The sequence below is a fragment of the Larus michahellis genome, chromosome Z (genome assembly GCF_964199755.1).
Source record: "Larus michahellis chromosome Z, bLarMic1.1, whole genome shotgun sequence".
In the NCBI taxonomy this organism is placed as follows: Eukaryota; Metazoa; Chordata; class Aves; order Charadriiformes; family Laridae; genus Larus; species Larus michahellis.
The window spans coordinates 86,533,887-86,554,939 of NC_133930.1; the positions used below are offsets into that span (position 1 = coordinate 86,533,887).

At 53.4% G+C, this 21,053-nt stretch overlaps 2 protein-coding genes across 4 annotated transcripts; one reads left to right on the top strand and one right to left on the bottom strand.

The window, feature by feature from the left end:
• Positions 1-132: 132 nt before the first annotated feature.
• GPR150 (G protein-coupled receptor 150) lies at positions 133-3,487 on the bottom strand. The gene is made up of 3 exons (XM_074568883.1): positions 2,478-3,487; positions 1,919-2,330; positions 133-158 (listed from the first exon to the last, which is right to left on the bottom strand). Exons 1-3 carry the CDS (start codon positions 3,228-3,230, stop codon positions 133-135), a joined length of 1,191 nt encoding a protein of 396 aa, XP_074424984.1. The 5' UTR covers positions 3,231-3,487.
• A 2,508-nt stretch (positions 3,488-5,995) lies between these two features.
• On the top strand, positions 5,996-16,599 carry RFESD (Rieske Fe-S domain containing). 3 transcript variants are annotated; one of them, XR_012584922.1, is made up of 6 exons: positions 5,996-6,560; positions 7,402-7,582; positions 7,673-7,707; positions 7,931-8,377; positions 9,301-9,350; positions 13,233-16,599. XR_012584922.1 is itself a non-coding variant. In XM_074570090.1 (4 exons), exons 1-4 carry the CDS (start codon positions 6,483-6,485, stop codon positions 8,222-8,224), a joined length of 588 nt encoding a protein of 195 aa, XP_074426191.1. In that variant the 5' UTR covers positions 5,996-6,482; the 3' UTR covers positions 8,225-8,927. The 3 variants fall into 3 exon arrangements, 1 of the variants encoding a protein (XP_074426191.1); XR_012584923.1 differs by lacking the exon at positions 9,301-9,350; XM_074570090.1 differs by lacking the exons at positions 9,301-9,350; positions 13,233-16,599 and having other exon boundaries at positions 7,931-8,927.
• The last annotated feature ends 4,454 nt before the right edge of the window (positions 16,600-21,053 follow it).

Sequence of the window (21,053 nt, forward strand, 5' to 3'; positions counted from 1 at the left end):
TCTGCAAGAGTTTGATGTAGTACTGTTTGGTACCTTTTTAATAAGTAATTTGAATGCAGGAGTAGGTGGTTTTTTTCTCATTAAACATGAAAAAATGCACCCTGGGAGCGCTATTGGCACTTCGAGGATAGGCTAAAATTCAAAGTAGTCTTCATCAGCTGGAAAAATGATGTGAAATGGATGGGATAAAATTCATCATGGTTTAGTTAAAGGTCAAAATAAAAAGGAAGGGGGAATATACTAAAACAGTGAACAATGAACTGCCTAGGCTGCAGTTTTGCAGGAAAAAAAGCCCCACACGCCTGGAGATTTGAGAGCCCCAGAAGCAGAGTATGAATCAACAGCACGATGTGGTGATGAAGGAAACGAGTGACGTTCGAGGGTGATTAAAGGAGCATTGCATGTAAGACACAAGCAGCAATTATTTTATTCTTCTTAACACTAGTAAATCCTCAGGGTACTGTCTCCACTTCATGGCTTTGATTTTTAAGAAGGACGTAAACAGATGAGAAGGTTCAGAGGAAAATAGTATAATAAAGGGTCTTGTGAATCACATTGGGTTTATTTCAGCCATCAGAGAAACCTTGACAAGTCCTCAGCTATGAGTAAGGCCCATCTAAGAGCACAGCAAACGCTGACACTGAGAACGGAAAAATAAATGTCTTTGTTTTTCAGGCAGGGCTGTTCTGATGAGCTATTTAGAGGGGGAAAAAAAAGAGCTGTAAGTGGTGAAACATGAAAACAGTCAAGAGAATACCTGCACAGAAGCTGCAGCCAGGCTCTTCAGGGAGAAACGGCTTCACTTTGGTTCATGTTCAGTGTCTCTGACTCCTCCAGGGCAACAGTCGGACTGGGAATCCACTGTGAAAACCAGAAGTGGGGATGCCGGTGTACCTCCTGCTCCGTCGGGCATTGGTGAGGTCCCTCCCGCCTCCAACAATCACATCTAACACAGCTCCCGTCCGCAGGCACAGAGCTCTTGTTTGTCAACCGTCTCCACACGTCAGCTGTCATCACCACATGGAGGGTACCGATACGCACGTGGTACCAGCCATAAACGTCCCACATCGTTTGTGACTGGTCCTACAGAACGAGAGGTCTTGTACTGCAGAAAAATGTAGGTTCAGCTTAATTTGTGGTGTGAACATGACAAAAAATATCTAGCTGGTGAAGTGGGTGTAACGGAAATCGTATTAATAAAATGGGAGCCAAACGAGGAGGATACGGTCTCGGTGCAGTATTCCGTCATTGCTCTGCCTTAAAACATGCTATGCAGGAATAAATATAACAGTGTTTTAGAAGACTTTTGCTCATTTGACACACGTACATCCCATTGCAGTGTGCCTGTTACAGCCGCCTGCTCAGTCTGTACAGCTAATAAGTTAACTTACGCAGGAATTACAGCAGCCCACCTGAAACGAAACGGTCACAGCCATCCTTTTCTAGTGGATTTAAACAACAGCAACAACAAAAAAAGAGTAACTTCTTGGACTGACCAGTTTTATTTCCAAATTAGGTATCACAAAATCCACAAACTACAACCAAAATACTCATAAGGCTCTGTAAGGACAAGTAAGTTGGCTGCTGAATGGGAACAACGTTTGGGCACTTTGCACGGCAACAGCCATCCTGCTGATTTTGCCCTCTTCCATATGCATGTTCAACACGAAAACACACCAATAAGTAAAAAAAAAGAAAATATATCCCCAAAGCTCAGCCAATGCCAAGGTAAAAGATTACGGGCACCATTGTGCAGCTGCCCCAACGCTTCCCAGTGCACGGCCTGGTCCCGGTGTTGGGATGAGAGCTCTTCCGTGACCAGTCGTGTCCTGGCAACTGCACTAACACCGCACCACGCGTGGAGACGGCCCAGGTGCTGCGGCTGCGGCCGCCGGGGTGCCAGGGGAGACCGGGGTACCGGGGCAGCGCAGGATGGTGGGGATGCCGGAGGAGCCCGGGATGCCGGGGGTAGCAGGGGTGTCCGGGATACCAGTGATGCTCGGGGAGCCCGGGATGCCGGAGGAGCCTGGGGTGCCGGCGGTTCCGGGGGAGCCCTGGATGCCCGGGGTGCCGGCGGAGCCCGGGTGGCCGGGAGCGCGGCGGCGGAGCGGTCGGCGGAGCGTGGCCCCGCGTCGCCCCTGTCCGTCGGTGCCGGGGCGGCAGCAGGCGGCGGCCGTGCCGGTGGCGGTGCCGCAGAGCCCCCGCCGCAGCCGGCCGTGCAGCAGCAGGCAGGCAAAGGGGTTGAGCGCGCTGTTGGCCGCCGCCACGATGCCCAGCGCCGCCAGCGCCTCCCGCCGCCCGCCGGCGCCCCCCGCCGAGGCCAGGCCGAGCTCCAGGGCGCAGCGGGGCAGGCGGCACAGCCCGAACAGCCCCGCCAGCACCAGCGGCAGCCGCCGCGCCCGCGCCCCGCCGGCCCCCGCCGCCCGCCGCCCCCCGCCGCGCCGCCGCCGTCGGGCGGCCCCGCCGCGGGCGCATGCCCAGCAGAGCAGCCCGGCGGGCGCCAGGAAGCCGGTGGCCACCCCGTAGGCGGCGAAGGCCAGCCCTTGCCAGCGCGGCAGCTCCTCGAAGACGCTGCGGCAGCGGGGCCCGCCGGGGCGCGGCGCCGGGCGGAAGGCGAAGGCTTGGGGCAGGGCGAGCAGCGGGGCCAGGAGCCAGCCCAGGGCGGCCAGCCCGCGGGCGGGCAGGGCCGGGCGGTGCCGCTCCAGCGCCAGCAGCACCAGCCCGTGGGCCGACGCCAGCGGCCCGCAGCGCTGCAGCAGCGGCAGCAGGCGGCAGGCGAAGCCGCCCGGGGCGGCGGCCGGCCCGGGGAGCTCGGTGGCCAGCCGCGGCAGCAGCGCTAGCCCGCAGCCCGCCAGGTCGGCCAGCGCCAGGTGGCCCAGCAGCAGGTCCCGCCGCCGGCGCGGCCGCCCCCCGCGCAGCGCCCCCAGCACCAGCCCGTTGCCCACCAGCGCCAGCAGCAGGACGGCGCCCGCCCAGGCCGCCCGCGGGCCGGGGCCGGGCGGGGGGGCGCCGGGGGCGGAGAGGTTGAGGCCTGGGGGAAAGGGGTCCTCCTCCATCGGGGCAGCGGCCGCCCGGGACCCCCAGCTCCCCCGGCGGCGGCGGCTCGGCGCTCCCCGGAGGCATTTATAGGGGCTGGCCGTCAGCCGGCACCGGGGGTGGGCTGCGCGCACGGCGGATCGCACGCCCCCCGCCCCCGGCACCGGCGGGCGTCTCGTCCCGGTGGTCCTCATCCGCTGTACATCCCGGCACCGGCGGGCATCTTCCCTCGGCGGTCCTCTCTCCCCGGGACGGGCGGTCCTCTCCCCAAGGTGGTCCTCACCCCCCCGGCACCGGCGGGCATCTTACCCCGACGTTCCTCATCGCCTGCATCGCCCGCGGCCGCCGGGCATCTTGCCTCGGTGGTCCTTTCCCTCCGGCACCACGGGCGTCTTCTCCCGGTGGTCCTCATGCCCTGCACAGGCCGGGGCCCGCGGGCATCTTGCCCCGGTGGTCCTCTCCCCCGCTCTTACCCCCCCGCCCCGAACCATCGGGCATCTTCCCCCGGCGGCTCGGTAACGTCCACCCGCCTCCGCTCGGTCCCCCCCGGCGGCCCCGCCGCTGCCCGCCGCAGCGGAGCATCGTCCGGGGGGGCAGCGGCGGGGAGCGGGGGGGGGTCGCGTCTTCACCTGTTCTTGGGACCCGGGGCAGCCCCCGACGGCTGCCGCCCCCACACCCGTGTCGCCGGGGCACGTCAGACCCGCTGTGTTTTTCCCTTTCCCCGAAGCAGGGAACGGAGTTAGAGCAGGGCAGAGTAGAGCAGTGAATTACTACGACTCATAAACCCAGCTGTATTTCTAGCTGGAAGACGGATTCTTTGGCTGCTCCCAAATCCCTTCGACCGTCGTTCCCAGCAGATGGCACTTGGCTGCAGGGACGCCTCCATCCAGCGCGCTGTGCAGTGACTCAGAAAACATCAAAGCAGCCAAATTCTTAGGAAAACATTGGGAAAAAAATCTAGTAGAAAATCAACTTGAAGCGTGTGTGCGGGGGAATAACCTTTTCTCTTTTTTGATTGAAATGTTTTTACCTCCATTGGTAGGTGCTGCTCTGGGAGCTGGTTGGGAGCTCAGGATTCTGAGCTGGGGGGGTTACGTGGGCCGCTGTACTCCATGCCGTGTTTGAACGGCTGGTTTTAACACAGTCATCAAGCTGGAAAAAAAACAGGAGCAAGGAAAACGGCTCATTATTTCACCTTAGAGTGTGATGGACTGTGCGCTTCCCAAGGGGGTGCGAGAGGGCAGACCGACAAAGTGCCATTTTAATGTGCTTTTGATACGCAGGTGACACTCACCAGCTCAACGATCTCCTGATCCACACTTAACGCCCGTGTCTGTGCTGTGCAAAGAAAGGTAGGAGAAAGCAGGTCTCTGTTGGTCTGGTTCCAGCCATGGAGGCAATGTTATCCGGGTGGCACTGAGCCGGGGGCTGAGGTGGAAGAGGAGAAGATCACATTGGGTGGAAACCACGCATAGGCCTGTTGTCTTTCCCATATGCTGGGTCCTGTCCCATGCGCGGGGTACTCCTCTAGGCGAGAAACTGCTGCCTCCTTTGGGGATTTCAGTGCCTGGGCTGCCCCAGGTTGAAATCTCTCATTTTCTGTTCGTACGTTGCAGGTACACGTCCCCTTAATGGATGAGAAAGTGGCCAACGGTAGGCCTGCAGTAAGAGGCCTGGCCTCTATCAGGAACAGTGTGGCCAGCAGGACTGGGGCAGTGACCATCCCCCTGTGCTGGGCACTGGTGAGGCCCCACCTCGAGTCCTGTGTCCAGTTTTGGGCCCCTCACCACAAAAAAAGACATTGAGGTGCTGGAGCGAGTCCAGAGAAGGGCAACGGAGCTGGTGAGGGGTCTGGAGCACAAGTCCTGTGAGGAGCGGCTGAGGGAGCTGGGGGTGTTCAGCCTGGAGAAGAGGAGGCTGAGGGGAGACCTTCTCGCTCTCTACAGCTCCCTGAAAGGAGGGGGTAGCCAGGGGGCGTCGGGCTCTTCTCCCAAGGAACAGGCGATGGGACAAGAGGAAACGGCCTCAAGTTGCACCAGGGGAGGTTTAGATGGACATTAGGGAAAATTTTTACACTGAAAATGTTGTCAAGCATTGGAAGAGGCTGCCCAGGGCAGTGGTGGAATCACCATCCCTGGAGGGATTTAAAAACTGTGTAGACGTGGGGCTGAGGGACACGGGTTAGTGGTAACTTGGCAGTGCTGCGTTAATGGTTGGACTTGATGATCTTAAAGGTATCTTCCAACATAGACAGTTCTATAATTCTGTGATTCTAAGAGCGTCTTTTGTGATGAAGAGTCTTTAACTGCGCTCTGAGGGAAGTCTTTTGCCACCAAGCTCATTAGCATATTAACAAGTGTACGTGACCATGAGGGCTTCCTTCTGTAGGACCCCGATGTGCCAAGGCAGTTCCTAATCTGCAATTGGTTGTAGATAAGCCTGCCAGTCTTGCCTGTAAAGCGAAGACGTTGGCTATTAATGGCTTACGCCAGTTGGGCCCTGTAGAGTCCACAACGTGCTGACAGTCTGGGACGGGTTTCAGGCTGGGGTGCCTGGACAATTTATGTGTACAAAATCCAGGCTGACTGCAGAAAAAACATTGCTAAATGAGCTGGAGGTTCAGCACCCAGTGTTATTTTAATACTGGTCTGGACATGTACGTGTGTGTGTGGATGTAGGTAGAGAGACGTCTGTGTGTGTCTGTATTTCAATATGTGTACGTCTATAGATATGCAATTTTTTAGAGGTGCCTTCGTAAGAGTGTTTCTAACTACAGGCTTCTGCATTTTAAGATTTTGGCCAATCTGGGAAGTTTATACACTAAGTCAGCCAAAAGATGACAGTAAAAAATCAGGGATTTCTTACACCAGTTCTTGTGGTTAGCTTGCTGCATGCTATGGTGATTTCCTGAGGAAAATAAGCGTGAACGCCTTATTGGATGGTCCCGTGAGTCTGACCGCGACGTTTCACTTTCTAGGTAAGACTGGGTGGAAGTTCCTGTAAACTGGAAAGCAGAGAGTCGGTTCTTATGGTTGATTGTGTGCAAATCAGATAACAACTGGCCCTGAAAACGCCACACTCTTATTTACCCCAGTCTTCCCAGCGTAATGGTGTATTAGAGAATGTGCTGTTGCTTGTCCCCAACGAACACGTAACGTAACGCGTGGCTCTGAGCAGGGTTTTGGTTCGGTGTGTCCCCCTTGGTGGTGGTGGCAGGGGCTCAGGAGGGACACAGAGTTCTCTTCTGCTGTTATCAGGCCAGCCCAACGCCTCCCTGCTCCTTATCAGCCCCGGCAGAGCTGCCCCCGCCGTGCCGAGCCTCCCTGCGTCCTGCCGCGGGTGCCAGAAGGGCCGTCCCGCCGGCACGCACAGAGGGTCCAGGACGCTCGCCCCCGCAGACGCAAGTGGGGCACGACGGGGTGCCACGGGCCCGGCGGGGAGAGGCCATGCTGGACCTCATCGTTCTGAGCCTCCACTTCCTCCTCTGCTTCCTCATCTTCCTCGCGATCTGGCGTGGACACAAGGTACGGGGCGGCTCGCTGCCACGCTGCCCGCGGGGGCCCTGCACCCCCTGCTGCGGCATCGCCTGCCCACGTCCCCATCCTGACCTCTTTTACCTGATTTTTCAGGGCAAGAGAGGGTACTATGGTCATAGTGGGAATTCGGAGGGAACTGGAACATGTTTGTAAGCAACTTTAATAGGAAGGCAGGTTTTGTGATAAAACTACTCACGTCCTCTGCTGGGAGAGGCTATTAGGCATTTGAATTTGAAATATGTAAGAGGAGGAAGGGAAAGGCAGACATCTGCTAAAAAGGCCAGGTTGAATACAGCTTCTCAATAAACAATTTTTTGTCCCCTTTTGCAGTTGAAAATTTTATCAACTTATATCAGTTTGTATTTCTAGCCATAATATTATTTAAAGAGTATTGGATTTACATGTAAATGCTAACCATCGCCTAGCTAAATTGTATAGTATTTTACATTTACCATCCTTGTATTCGGTTGCACAGAGCTTTCCAGGGGATGTGGCAATTAAAGTGCAGAGTAAGTGAAAAGTGATTTAGAATTTATCTTGCCTCAGCCTCAGGTATCAGGTTTGCAGCAGCTGGTTTTCCCAGTCCCGGTTCTGTTAGTGAATGCGTTGCCCGAACATTATCACCAAACTCCCGAGCTTGGCTTTGTGTGCACATTGATAGTCTTTTACTAAAACTTCTGCTCCTTTCATCTCATGTGTTAAACGGGTGGCTTTTCTCTGGGACCCAGACATCGATCCATTCTACACACAGAAATCCAAACATGAACCGCTTTATAAGTGGCTTTTTGAATTTTGAAATATTTTTTTTTTTTTTTTTTTGTATTTTAAGGATGTGGATTTGCCCAGCGCAAGCACAGGCACAGTTGAAGTGGAGCCAGACGGTCTTATATTAATTGGCAAAGAAGAAGACATAAAGAAGTCCCGAAGAATAACAGCCAAAGTCAATGGCAGAGAAGTCGTTGTTTTCTACCATGAAGGGAAATTTCATGCTTTGGACTCTCGCTGCTACCGTAAGATATTTCCACATATGATCTCAATGTTGCAACAATTAAGCGTAAAATCTGCTGCATAAATTAATACTGTGTTCTGCCGTGTTTCAGATGAAGGAGGCCCGTTGTGTCTTGGAGAAATAGAGGTACGTAAGCAAAATAAAAATGATGTAGTGGCACAGAGTCATGTGAAAATTCTGTTACGTTTTTTTGGAATACTTTTAGCTGAACATAACATCAAAAGAAATAGATATACATGTAAAATACAGCCGAATCACCAAACAAGTCTTTTGCCCCAGAGATTCTTCCAGGAGAAGAATCAGAAGCCGATGACTTGCTATTTTTTTCTTTTTCTTGTTCTTCTTGCAGGATATCAATGGTCAAGCGTGTATTGTCTGTCCTTGGCATAAGTATAAAATTACTTTGGAAACAGGAGAAGGGTTGTATGAAGGAATAAACCCTTTGGAGCCATCGCCAACACCACAGTGGCAATCAAAAGGAGTCAAACAGAGGATTCATAAAGTCACAGTAGACAATGGAAACGTTTATGTGAGTCCTCCAGATCTGTCTGTAAGCTTTGACTCCGATTATTTTGCTGAGAAGTACAAAAATGGTGGTGATTTATCTATGGAAAAACAAAGCAGCTCACAAGCAGCAAGCTAAGTGATGGCCAGAAGGGAGAGAATCCTGGTGAATGCCCCAACGAAGAACCATTGTCATGAAATAAAAATGTACTGTGGCCATGAAGATTGTCTCCAGATTAAATTCTAGTGTTAATGTTATGTTAAAGCATTGAAACACGTAGAATTGAGTAAGGTAAGGAGCTCTGCATTGTCAGAAATGTGGCTGATCTTGTGCCAATGTGGGTTTTTTTGCACTTGCGTTTCAAAAGGACTTCTTTACAGCAGAGTGCTTCATAATATTTGATATTTTAGAGATCCTATTTTGCTTGAATTATTTTAAGTTTTACGGGGGAATGTAGTATGTTACTGCTTATAAAACACGTTACATAGTTTTAAGGTAAATAGTTAGGTGTAAAGGTTATGTTTATATACTTAACAGTTTGTACTTATACTGTTTATACCTTCGGTATAAATTACATGGAAAGTTTTAACTTTTTAGGTATGTGAGCAATCTCTGGACGTGTATTAAGTGCCACAAAAAGAAGTACAAAACTTGAGCATATTTTAGGGAGCTTAGTGTATTACTAATGTGATTCCATAGAAGTATTTCTCTTCCTTCTCCTCACTGAACTCTTTTTGGTAGTTCATCAAATAATGTGACAAGCATTTGCCGTGTATGGCTGCTTCTTCCTGGTTCTGTTGGAAAAGGAAGAAGCTGTTGGGTATAAAAACCTGATACATAATGTAGTGGCTCTTGTTTGTTTTTATTTATTGTAAGTACATTTTTTATACATTAATTTGAAAAAGTGTGCTTTCAGTTTAGAGCCAAAAGTTATGTTTCTCTTTATGCCTTCACTGTGTAATACCAGATTTGCTCCAACAGCCCCCTGGAGAAGGTTGCCCCCGAGCTGTGCTGGGTGAGGGACAGGCCAGCTCTGGGACACGGTGGGCTCTCTGCCCAGACCAAGGGTCCAGGGTACAGAGACCCTGCCAATGCTCCGCATCGTCTTGCATGGCTGCAGTTCTTTGGGGCACATTTTGGGGCGATATGTTGGCTGCTTGCAGAGTTTGGTCGTAATCAGGCTCAGTTTGAAGTTGCCTTATCTCCATCTGTAGGTTTCTCTTGAGCACACAGAGGGCCGTCTGGCTTTTGGTGTCTGTGAAGGGTAAGTGGGTCTGTGTCAACACCATTGTTTGTATAAATGTATTTAAAAGTAGTGAGGAGTAGGGAAGTGTCAGGGGAAAACATCTGTGCCTTCTGTGATGTTGCCACAGCATTGGTAGACAAGGGGAGAGCAACTGACATCATCTACCTGGACTTATGCAAAGTGTTTGACACTATCCTGCATGACATCCTGGTCTCTAAATTGGGAAAGCATGGATTTGATGGATGGACCACTCGGTGGATAAGGAACTGGCTGGATGGCCGCACTCAAAGGGTTGCGGTCAATGACCCAATATCCACGTGGAAAATAGTGACAATTGGCATTCCTCAGGGGTCAGTGCTGTTTAACATCTTTGTCGGTGACATGGACAGTGGGATTGAGTGCACCCTCAGCAAGTTCACCGATGACACCAAGCTGTGTGGCGCGGTCAACACGTGGGAGGGAAGGGGTGCCATCCAGAGGCACCTGGACAGGCTGGAGAGGTGGGCCCGTGTGAACCTCATGAAGTTCAACCAGGCCAAGTGCAAAGTCCTGCACCTGAGTCATGGCAATCCCAGGCAAAAATACAGGTTGGGCGGAGAATGGCTTGAGAGCAGCCCTGAGGACAAGGACTTGGTGTCAGTGGATGAGAAGCTCAACATGAGCCGGTAATGTAGGCTTGTAGCCCAGCAAGCCAACCGCATCCTGGTCTGCATCAAAAGAAGTGTGGCCAGCAGGGTGAGGGAGGTGATTCTGTACCTCTACTCTGCTCTGGTGAGACCCCACCTGGAGTACTGTGTCCAACTCTGGAGTCCTCAGCACAAGAAGGACATGGACCTGTTGGAGCAGGGCCAGAGGTGGCCACGAAGATGATCCAAGGGTTGGAGCCCCTCTGCTGTGAGGACAGGCTGAGAGAGTTGGGGGGGTTCAGCCTGGAGAAGAGAAGGCACCGAGGAGGCCTTAGAGCCCCTTCCAGTCCCTGAAGGGGGCCTACAGGAGGGATGGGGAGGGACTCTTTATCAGGGATTGTAATGATAGGACACGGGATAATGGCTTCAAGCTGAAAGAGGGTAGATTTAGATTGGATATCAGGAAGAAATTCTTTAGGTAAGGGTGGTGAGGCACTGGAACACATTGCCCAGGGAAGCTGTGGCTGCCCCATCCCTGGAGGGGTTCAAGGCCAGGTTGGACGGGGCTTGGAGCAACCTGGGCTGGTGGGAGGTGTCCCTGCCCAGGGCAGGGGGGTTGGTACTAGACGATCTTTAAGATCCTTTCCAACCTGAACCATTTGTGATTCTATGACAGACCACAATGAAAAAGGCAAAGCCCACAATCAATTTATTTCACTACATTTAAATTTAGATGTCCACAATTTAGATGTCCACCTCTGATCATGTCTCCTTGTCAATAGGGAGACATGGCACCTTCAAGGTGCTCTTGAGCTGACCTGTTTCACTTTGGGGTTTTAGAAGAACTACAGCACAGAAATGTTTCTCTCCTCTTCCTCCTTCTCCTCCTCCTCCTCCTCCTCCTCCTCCTCCCCTCGCTGACTGCTCATCCAGCCAGTGCTGACAAGATCAGATGTGAATTTCTGCCTTCTGTCAGATGAATCACATCTTCGTCATCTGCTAGGGAATGCTGTGACAGACTGACCAGTTCTGTGGGGCTTTTTTTGTTGGTTTGTTTTTTTGCAAGAAATACTCAACCTTCTCCCCTCGCAGGCAGAGGGCAGGTGATGGGAAGGTGGGAGGTGGTAGAGCTGGTACTCCAAGGGGCCAGGACCACGCATCCCTTTGAGTGGTGCCGGGGGAATGGAGAATTCCTTCCCTTCCCTCCCTCCGCACCCAGCTAGTGGCACCTGCAATGAAACCTGACCATTGATGTCTTGTCCTGTAGAAAGACATGGATCGTATAAAGAAGAGTATTGCAAGGTCTTCAGATATACCTGCATTGACTCACGTGATTGCTTAGATAGTAATTGTATTGCCTTTTTTTTAAAAGTACTGCATTAACACAAATTAGCTATTTAAATTAATAAAGATGCAGTTCAGTTTAAGAAGGTATCAATTATGAGTAATATGCTATTGCCTGTATGACATTTAGTAGAATGTTAGTAATAGGAAGTTTTACTTGAAAGTTTAATGAACGTGTTCATATTAGTGGAAGAGTGCTCAGGATTTTGCAGAATTGAATTTTCTGGCTAAAATCCAGCAAAGCGTTTAATCATATGTTTACTGTTAATCGTATGAAATCAGTGGAACCGCATGTCCAGGCTGAGATAACTCCCTTTCCTCCGCTGCTTCTCAAGCATAATAACTATCTGTAAGCTTTTAAGGTGTTTTTGCTTTTAGTTTAAACATGTTGTTATTTGCAGGGAAGTCACATTAATTTAATATCCAAAGTTTGTCGGTTAGTATGCTTTCTCTTCAATTTTCTTGTTGATGATTGCAGAAGGAACAGAGAATTATTAACTCCAGTGGCTGTGAACTAAGGAGGGAGAGTTAGCTGGCAGATTTTCTTTTTTTTCTTTTCTTTTTTTTTCCTCCCCCCCCCCTTTTTTTTGACAGCAAAGAACAGAGGCTACAGCATCTTGAATTTACTAACTTTAAAAAAATATATGCGCTATTCTGTTTTATTTTTCTGAGCTTTGAAACCCTAGAATACGCACCTAACTTGAAAATAGTGTATAACCATTTAATGTCCCAGAGTTCTATGTTTCTAAGTCTCTTGTCCTGCCAGCCCTTTCTAGGTCTAGTTACATCAACGTATCGTGTCGGGACATGGGATTAGTCGTGAGATTGGTGTGGGGGATGGAGGGGAGCAGGGGGGACCTTGGATGCGGTGGGAGAGGGGGGACAGCGGGGACGAAGCTGGGTGAGCGGCGAGGAGTGTCGGGACAGGCGGGAAGAGGAGGTGGTGGGGGCTCGCAGGGAGAACCAGAAAAGGCAGGAAAAGCACTTTTGGGAGCAAGGAGACTGAAAGTGGGTGTGTGTGGGGGCACCGAGAGCCGCCCAGGGAGCTGGTGGAGAAGGTGTAGGACACCTGGACGTGGCTGTTTGCAATTAGGGACGAACGGCAGGATAAGGAGGGAGGCGAGGAGCGGTTAAGCGAAGGCGGTCAGACTGAGGTGGCATTTAAGGGACAATGAAGAGACAGAAGGAATGAGTAGTTGTGGGCAAGAGATCAAAAAGTCACTGGATAATTAGAGCTTCCTGGAGAGATGTGTTAATAAGAGCCGTGTTAAGATCAACCCTCCAAATCATTCAGGAGGAGTGTTTTGTTGGTAATAGTTTGGGGGGTTTAGTTTAATTTGACAAATGAGCAAACACCATCTGTTTTTCCATCATTAATCAGCCAGGCAAAGAACAGAGAAATGTATTTTGTGCTTTCGCTTGAAAATGTTCATGATGACTCTGCGAGACATTCAGGCTCTGTAAGCTGCTTTCACAAGCAGCTCAAACAGAATAAACAAGTTATATTTATCCTATCATTGAGCCATCCTTTTGAGAAAGACGGGCAAAAACTGTGCCTGTAGTAGTTTGAACCGCAGCTTGAGCCTTGGCCTGATGTAGCTGCACCGTAAACCGTAATTGGGCAATATTAACTCAAAGGCAGGCTGCTGTATGTTATGTTTTCCTTTCTGCATGTAGTGCCTTGTTCTGCAGTGTCCCCTTGTCTTCATTGAGTGCTGTGCATTAAAAAAGGGACAGCATTAATGTAAAAAGAGTTATAAAGTCAGGATTGAGAAGCTTCTGAACGTACCCCGTATGAAGGACATTATGAAGGACATATGCAGGTGAGAGCAGCGTTTGCAAGACAGGAGATCCAGGCAAGGGAAAACATCTAGTCTGTAGGAAAACAATTTTAAAACCAACCTTTCACTCTTGAATCCCTTTTCAATAGCATTGTGCAGTTCCTAATTTCATGCTTAACTTCGGAATGAAACCAGGCCTGAAGTTCGCACTTGCTCTTCCTGGTATGGTAAGAAGTAATCCACATTGTTCCCCTGTTGATGGTTCAAACAGAGAGTTGGCACGCACCATTCCAAGCACCCCATCGCTCTGCCCGCCTGGCTCGGCAGCTGCTTTTGGAGGTCCCTGGGGGAAGCTGGGGATGGGGAATGGAAATCACAGTGCTGGAGAGGTTCCTGAGCCTCTGGTTGAGTGTGGGGAGAGGGGCTGTGCTGGGGGGACTGCCCCTCACTGGCAGTGCCCTGGGGGGCCAGCCCCACCGTCGGTCCCAGCGACGGGGCTTCCTCTCCCTACTGAGTGGGAGGCACCCGCGGTAAGTGGTTTTCTGCTGTTAAGTGGAATTTTTTACTTGAATGAAGGGTTAAGCACAGTTTTCAACATCTGGGATCTATCAATTACTGAACCAAGCCAAAAGTGAAAGTGCCAGTTTTGCTTGTAGGTACACAGAGGAATCGATGCAGATACCGTGATTAGCCCATTAATGACTCTTCCTCCATGGGAGGAAGAGAGGGCCCTGACAAGCACCGCCTGTGCTTGAACAGTGGGATTGTTCTGCTAAAGAGATGTTCGGGAAGTATGGTGTCCGGAGGCAAACACTAGTAGGTAGAAATCCAAGGCTTATGAAGGAAAGATTGTCCTGGAAATAATTATCCTGTATGGAAGTTAGGGTAAAATGTGTTCTATCTTATCTTATAAAAGAGTTGTAATTCATGTAACTCTTTGAATTACAAGGAACAAATGAAATTATTTCATTTGTGGCTTTCCATGGGCTTTCGGTATTTTGCTGAGGCTGTGATTGACTATGGACCCCGGAATTACAGATAAAGGTAATACCTTTTATTTAGCCAGCCACTATAGTTGGAAAAAATACTTAAGTTTTGAGAGACACTAAAGTAGGGCTGGAGTGCCTGAAGGCTTTTCTGATAAATTTATTTTTATATATGAGTTGTTTAATAGGAGATAGTACCTCTGCTTGCAAATGTCCTGCCTTGACTTTGATTAACGTCCGAGATACGTCCTGTCCCCATTCAAGCATCATAATTTTTATTACAGTGTATATTGAAGATCCTGAAAAAATTGCATGTTTATTCAGTACAGATAGCTCCAGGGAAAATTGTGTAATTCTGTAGCTGCAGTTTGGCCCAGGAAAAGCCCAGAAGAGCGGTGCAGTGGTTGCCTACCCCTATATGGGTTTTGTGGCCTTGCAGAGCTCCTGGCACTGTACTGGCTCAGCACCCAAGAGACCAGCACCGTTGTCTGAATTGGAAAAGCAATAGCTGTTCAGAGGAACAGCAGCTGCCTGGGGCTGTGTCACCTTGCAGTGCTTAGGGCATTTTTTATGAGACTCAGCATTGCAAGAAAACCTGACACTTGACATCAGCTTGGAGAGGCAGGCGTTCACACGAATTTTCATTATCAGTTTGGATACTCTAGCATTGCTGAGCAGAAAGGAGGCTCGATGTTAACTAAATTCATGTGCAAGGCCAAGTGCAAGGTCCTGCACCTGGGTCAGGGCAACCACCGGTCCCAGCCCAGGCTGGGGATGGAGGGATGGAGAGCAGCCCTGAGGAGAAGGACTTGAGGGTGCTGGGGGGGGAAAAGCTGGCCATGAGCTGGCAGCATGCGCTGGCAGCCCAGAAACCCCCCGCAGCCTGGGCTGCATCCCCAGCAGCGTGGGCAGGGGGGTGAGGGGGGGATTCTGCCCCTCTGCTCCGCTCTGTGAGACCCCCCTGCAGCGCTGCCTCCAGCGCTGGGGCACCAACAGCAGAAGGACACGGAGCTGTTGGAGCGGGGCCAGAGGAGGCCCCGGAGATGCTGGGAGGGCTGGAGCCCCTCTGCTGTGGGGACAGGCTGAGAGAGCTGGGGGGGTTCAGCCTGGAGAAGAGAAGGCTCCGCGGAGACCTTCCAGCCCCTTCCAGTCCCTAAAGGGGCTCCAGGAAAGCTGGGGAGGGACTCTGGAGCAGGGAGGGGAGCCATGGGACGAGGGGGAATGGCCTCAAACTGAAGGAGGGGAGATTTAGATTGGATATTGGGAAGAAATCCTTTGCTGTGAGGGTGGTGAGCCCCTGGAGCAGGTTGCCCAGAGAAGCTGTGGCTGCCCCATCCCTGGAGGGGTTCAAGGCCAGGTTGGCCGGGGCTCGGAGCAACCTGGGCTGGTGGGAGGTGTCCCTGCCCAGGGCAGGGGGTGGCACTGGGTGGCCTTTACAGGTCCCTTCCCACCCAAACCGTTCTATGAGTCTGTGATAACAGGTTTTACATCCTTGTGTCCTCCTTCACTGAGGAGAATGGAAAAATAATAACTGAGGTAGCATAGAGAGATCTTTAGGAGTATTTCTTTACAAAAGCATTGATTAAGCAAATAAAAAACCCCTTCAAAAGTAGAAACACTTCCTGCCAATAGGATCTTTCAAACGATGGGGTGTCTCCAGATACAGAATACTGTGTCGGATTCAACTGACTCCTCGCCATACTTTGGTTCGGGCTCGCTAAGGAGCAACCAGCCTCATGTCCCGGGGCTGAACTGGCGAGCCGGAAAGCCCCTGCCTCATATGCAAGGGAGTGAAGGTGTCTTGAAAAATATTTCGAAAGGTGGTTTTGAAACCCAAAATGCAAGACAAGCGAAGTACAGGACAAGATACCGGAACTAAAACGAAGACATCTATCTTGTCCATACTATTGACTATCAGCCAACTATTTCACCCTAAATATTGCCATCAGGCTGGGCCCAGTTGGAGCTCTCCCTGAACTGCAGCTGGACTGCAGGCCGGGTGACTCCCCCCTTGAGAAGATCCCTCTCAAGGCTTGAGATTGCTTACATGAGACTAAGAGATCCTCCCGTACCCGAGGCAGAGAGATCCCCTACCTGCGACTGATCACCTGTGTACTCGATAGCACGCCACATTAATGCTATGAACCGTCACTAACCCATAGAGTTAATATGATTCTAAACATTGTATGGATGAGTCCTTTAGACATAAACCACTGTTCAAGTCTGAGACTCAGATTGGACCCAGCCACACCCAGGCTCCAAAAACAGAGCTGGGGGGGGTCCACTCTGAACCCTGTATCTCAACGGCAAGGCCCTCTTTACTCTGCCCCTCTGGTCTCTGTGTGAACCACTAGCTCGAGTCGAACTCAATTTTCCTTTGTATGTTTCCTCCATGCGGTAATTAATAAGGTGAACCTCGCCACCAAACTTATTGAACCACTGTTACACTTTGTTAAATTCCATCAAACTTACTCAATTGTCAAATTATTATTTTACCTTAATAAAACATATTGCGTCTTCTCTCTTTCGAGTGAGGTGCATTCCACTCATCCGTGACAAATACGCACCTAAGAGTGATTCCCAACTACAGCCATCAGTTCATGTGTGACCACCATCAGACACCGTATTTTCAACACTCTATTTCAATATTCTGCAAGACCTGAGCACGCTTAATGTGATCACTGCTTCTCTTCAGGGAATATCGACTGCACTCCTATGCAAGTCATCTTCATAACGCTTCTTACACTAAGAGAGGGGGTGAAACTGGATGATCTTTAAGGTCCCTTCCAAGCCAAACCATTCTATGATTCTAGAATATCTTTACCAACAACATGGACGAGGCAATCAAGTGCACCCTCAGCACATTTGCAGAGGACACCGAGTTGGGCAGGACTGTTGATCTGCTGGAGGGCAGGAAGGCTCTACAGAGGGATCAGGACAGGCTGGATGGATGGGCTGAGGCCAATGGTGTGAGGTTGACCAAAGCCAGGTGCCAGGTCCTGAACTTGGGTCACACCAACCCCATGAATGCCACAGGCTGGGGCAGAGTGGCTGCAGAGCTGCCTGCAGGAGAAGGATCTGGGGGTGTTGGTTAACAGCTGACTGAATATGAGCCAGCAGCGTGCCCAGGTGGCCAAGAAGGCCAACAGCATTCTGGCGTGTATCAGGAACAGTGTGGCCAGCAGGAATGGGGCAGTGACCTTTCCCCTATACTGGGCACTGGTGAGACCCCACCTCAAGGGCTGTGTCCAGTTTTGGGCCCCTCACCACAAAAAAGACATTGAGGTGCTGGAGCGAGTCCAGAGAAGGGCAATGGAGCTGGTGAGGGGTCTGGAGCACAAGTCCTGTGAGGAGAGGCTGAGGGAGCTGGGCATGTTTAGCTTGGAGAAGAGGAGGCTGAGGGGAGACCTTCTTGCTCTCTACAGCTCCCTGAAAGGAGGGGTTAGCCGGGTGGGTGTCGGGCTCTTCTCCCAAACACAAGTGATAGGACAAGAGGAAATGGCCTCAAGTTGCACCAGGGGAGGTTTAGGATGGATATTAGGAAAAATTTCTTCACAGAAAGGGTTGTCAAGCATGGAAACAGGCTGCCCTGGGCAGTGGTGGAGTCACCATCCCTGGAGGTATTTAAAATATGGTCAGAAGTGGTGCTGAGGGACATGGCTTAGTGGCAAGTTGGCAATGTTGGGCTGATGGTTGGGCTTGATGATCGTAAAGGTTTTCTCTAATCATAATGCTTCTGTGATTCTGTGATTCTATAAATATCTACAAGGCCAGGCTCTTCTCAGTGGTGCCTGGGGACAGGACAAGGGGCAACAGGCACAAACTGGAACACGGGAAATCCCATCTCGACGTGAGGGAAAACTCCTTTCCTGTGAGGGTGGCAGAGCCCTGGCACAGGCTGCCCAGAGAGGTGTGGAGCCTCCTGCTCTGGAGATACTCCAAACCCGCCTGGAGACGCCATCCTGTGCCACCTGCTCTGGGTGACCCTGCTCTGGCAGGGGTTGGACTGGGTGATCTCCAGAGGCCCCTGCCGACCCCGGCCAGTCTGGGATTCTGGGATTCTGGGCCCCACCCCAGCAGGGGGGAGTGAGTGAGCGGCTGCGTGGTCCTGGTCGCTGGCCGGGGTGAAACCACGACATGCTGCTCTAGCCTTGACAAGAACATGGAGACCTAAAACGCGTCAAGGGCTTACTTGTCTTTCATTCCTCTATTCAGAGAAAGCAATTCCACTGCAGCGCGGAAGCTTTCATTAACACCCTCCTATCTCAGGCTTGGCCAATCCATAGAGACATGACCCGCGAGCCCACATACACGTGGATGTCGCCACGTCCAGCACCTCTGGCCTTCCTGTGGGGCTGCCACCACTGGTGGGGCCACTCTCCACCCCTGCCGGCGCCCCGAGCGTGCCTGGGCCAGGAACTGCCGCTCTGCTCAGCACGTGGTGGAGAAGCAACGGGCTCCGGCATGGCTGATTCCATACCTGGACATCCCTGATGTGGCCCCTCCAGCTCTCGGGGGGGCTGGGGCTCCACACGGTGCAGGGGTGGCCCGGCAGAGTAGGTCCCCGTGGGTGTCTGGGGCGCAGCAGGGCAGTGCGGGATGGGGAAGAAGAGCCCAAACACCACATGAAATTCCACAATCTTTTTATTAACGGCTGGGAGACGCAGGCATGCCGGCTGTGCTCCTCCTCCTCCATGCCCTCTGGAGCCAGGAGCACGGCGCTTGCAGGCAGAACCTGGAGGGAGGCTCTCTCACGACTGCCTCCATAATCATCAGGGTTTGAGCCGCCAGGGAAGACACGAAAATGCTGCCATCGTTCACCGCGCCTTCAAGGGCTGGGGTGGAAAGAAAGAGAGCCGAGGTCAGAGCCCAGGTGCACAGAGACCTCTGGACCCCTCCGGCCAGGGCCCCCCTTGGCCCCCCGGCTCTTCCGACGGCCAGGAGGGAGCCAGAGGCGTTGGCATCAGCCAGAAGGTGCTGGCCACCAGCGCCCCACGTGCCCCCGCAATGTCTCTGTGCTCTGCCCGCACAGGGAGCAGAGCCCTCCCCGGCCGGGGCAGGGACCGGAGCTCCCTACCAGGGGCTCTCCTGCTCCCCGCCAGCCCCGGCAGACACCCCACTGCCCTCGCTCACCGTCGCAGATGACCTGGAGCTCCTCCTGGCGCCCATCCCTCAGCTGCCGCCCGGCGAGCCCTAGGCACACACAGCCCGTCACAGACCCCGCTGGCCTGCCCGCCCCAGCAGCCCAACTGCCCCCCACCGACCCCACGGGCCTGGCCACGCGCCCGCCTGCCCTCGGGCCCGGCTGAGCCCAGGCCGGTGCCCTGAGGGTGAAGCCCAAGGCGGCGGCCAGGGACCCCGCAAGGCTGCCAGCAGCTGCCCCTGCGTGGGCAGGGGTGGGAGAGGGCGGCAGGGAGCCCCGTGGGCGCCCGGCCCCGCGTGGGGCAGTCGGGGCTCTGCAGGCGCCCGGTGCATTCGTCAGCAGCCACGGCTGGGGCTCAGCTGCCACGGGGCCGGGAGGGACCCGCGGCGGGGTTGTGGCTCACCGATGAATCTGACGGCCGCCTCGCGCAAGGGCTCCTGTGGGCTCCGCAGGTACGGCAGGCTCTGCCGCAGGTAATCCCCCGCGCCGCGGCTGCTTTCCGCCAGCTGGAGAGAGCAGGAGGGGACAGGGTGGGCCCAGAGCCTCCCCCTGTGCCCAGGGCTGGCCTTCCCTGCCTTCCCCTGCTCGCGCGCCCAGGACGCCGCAGCGGGCAGGGGCCCAGCTGGGAGCTCCAACGCGTGGGGGGAGAGGGGCTTCTCCAGTCTGGCTGTGGGGCTTCGAGGCCGCCCTTACCAGGCACTCGCCGAGCCTCCATGGCTGCTCCGTCTCCAGCAGCTTCCTGAGCTGCCTGCGCTTCAGGAGCTTGGCCGCTCCGAGCAGGGCTTCCCGAGAGGCCTGCAGAGCAGCAGAGAGTGGGAGATGGCCCTGCCGCCCAGGGGACAGGACTGCCAGGGGGTCCCTGGGCAGGGCAGGGGGGTGGCAAGGGTTGGGGGTCCAAGGCCTGGCCTCAGACACCTGCAGGCGCCCCTGGGAAGCCCAGGGGGGCTCCAGTGCTTCGGTCTTCGTGGCCGTGCACTGCTGCTCTGCTCCGCTGGACCGAGCAGGGCAGGGGTAGGACACGTCCCTGCCCACCTCCTCAGCTGCTGCCAGCTCTGCGGCTGCAGGCAGCGGGGGGCTCGGAGCCCTCCTCAGGGGGCATGTGCCCAGCTGCGGCACATTCAAAGGGCTTAGAAATCCCCACCTGAGCTACGCTCTGGTCCCTGTCGTGCAGGTGGAAGAACAGGGGCATCATCAGGCTCCTCCCCACGTCCTTCCTCATCTGCTTTTTGTGGCTGCTGACTGCCACCCCCATCGCATCTCTGCAGAGGAGGATGGAGTGCTCTCGCACGTCGCTGGACTCCTAGGAGGAGAGAAGGAAGAGGGGAGGACCTCAGTCTCGCTCCTCCAAGCCCACGGTGAGGAGACGAATGCTTGTGGCTCTCCCTCTGCAGTGAGGAGAAGAACTCTCGGGCCAGTGGGCACGCGCGCAGAGGGACGCGCCACCCCGGGCCAGGCACACGTGTGCCCCCGGGCATGCTATCCAAGCCTCCGCTCTCCCGCCGCCTTACGTTTTCAAAGAGGGGCGGGAGCGTCCTGAGCAGCTGCAGAGCGATGGGGCCAGCCGTCTGCCTGTCCAGCACGCGGAGCATGTTGCCGAGGACAGTCAGGGCCCCTGTCGTGACGTCGCTGTCACCGTCCTGCAGTCGCTGTGTGACCTCTGGCAGCAGGCCTTGCAGTGTCGCTGCCTACGAGAAACACACCGTTTCACTCTAGGTGAACCTGCTCTGGCAGGGGGGTTGGCCTACGTGGTCTCCAGAGGTCCCTTCCAACCCCTATCATTCGGTGATTCTGTGGTTGTGTTGTGTGACGCAATCGAGCACCGCACTGGCCGACCCACGCTG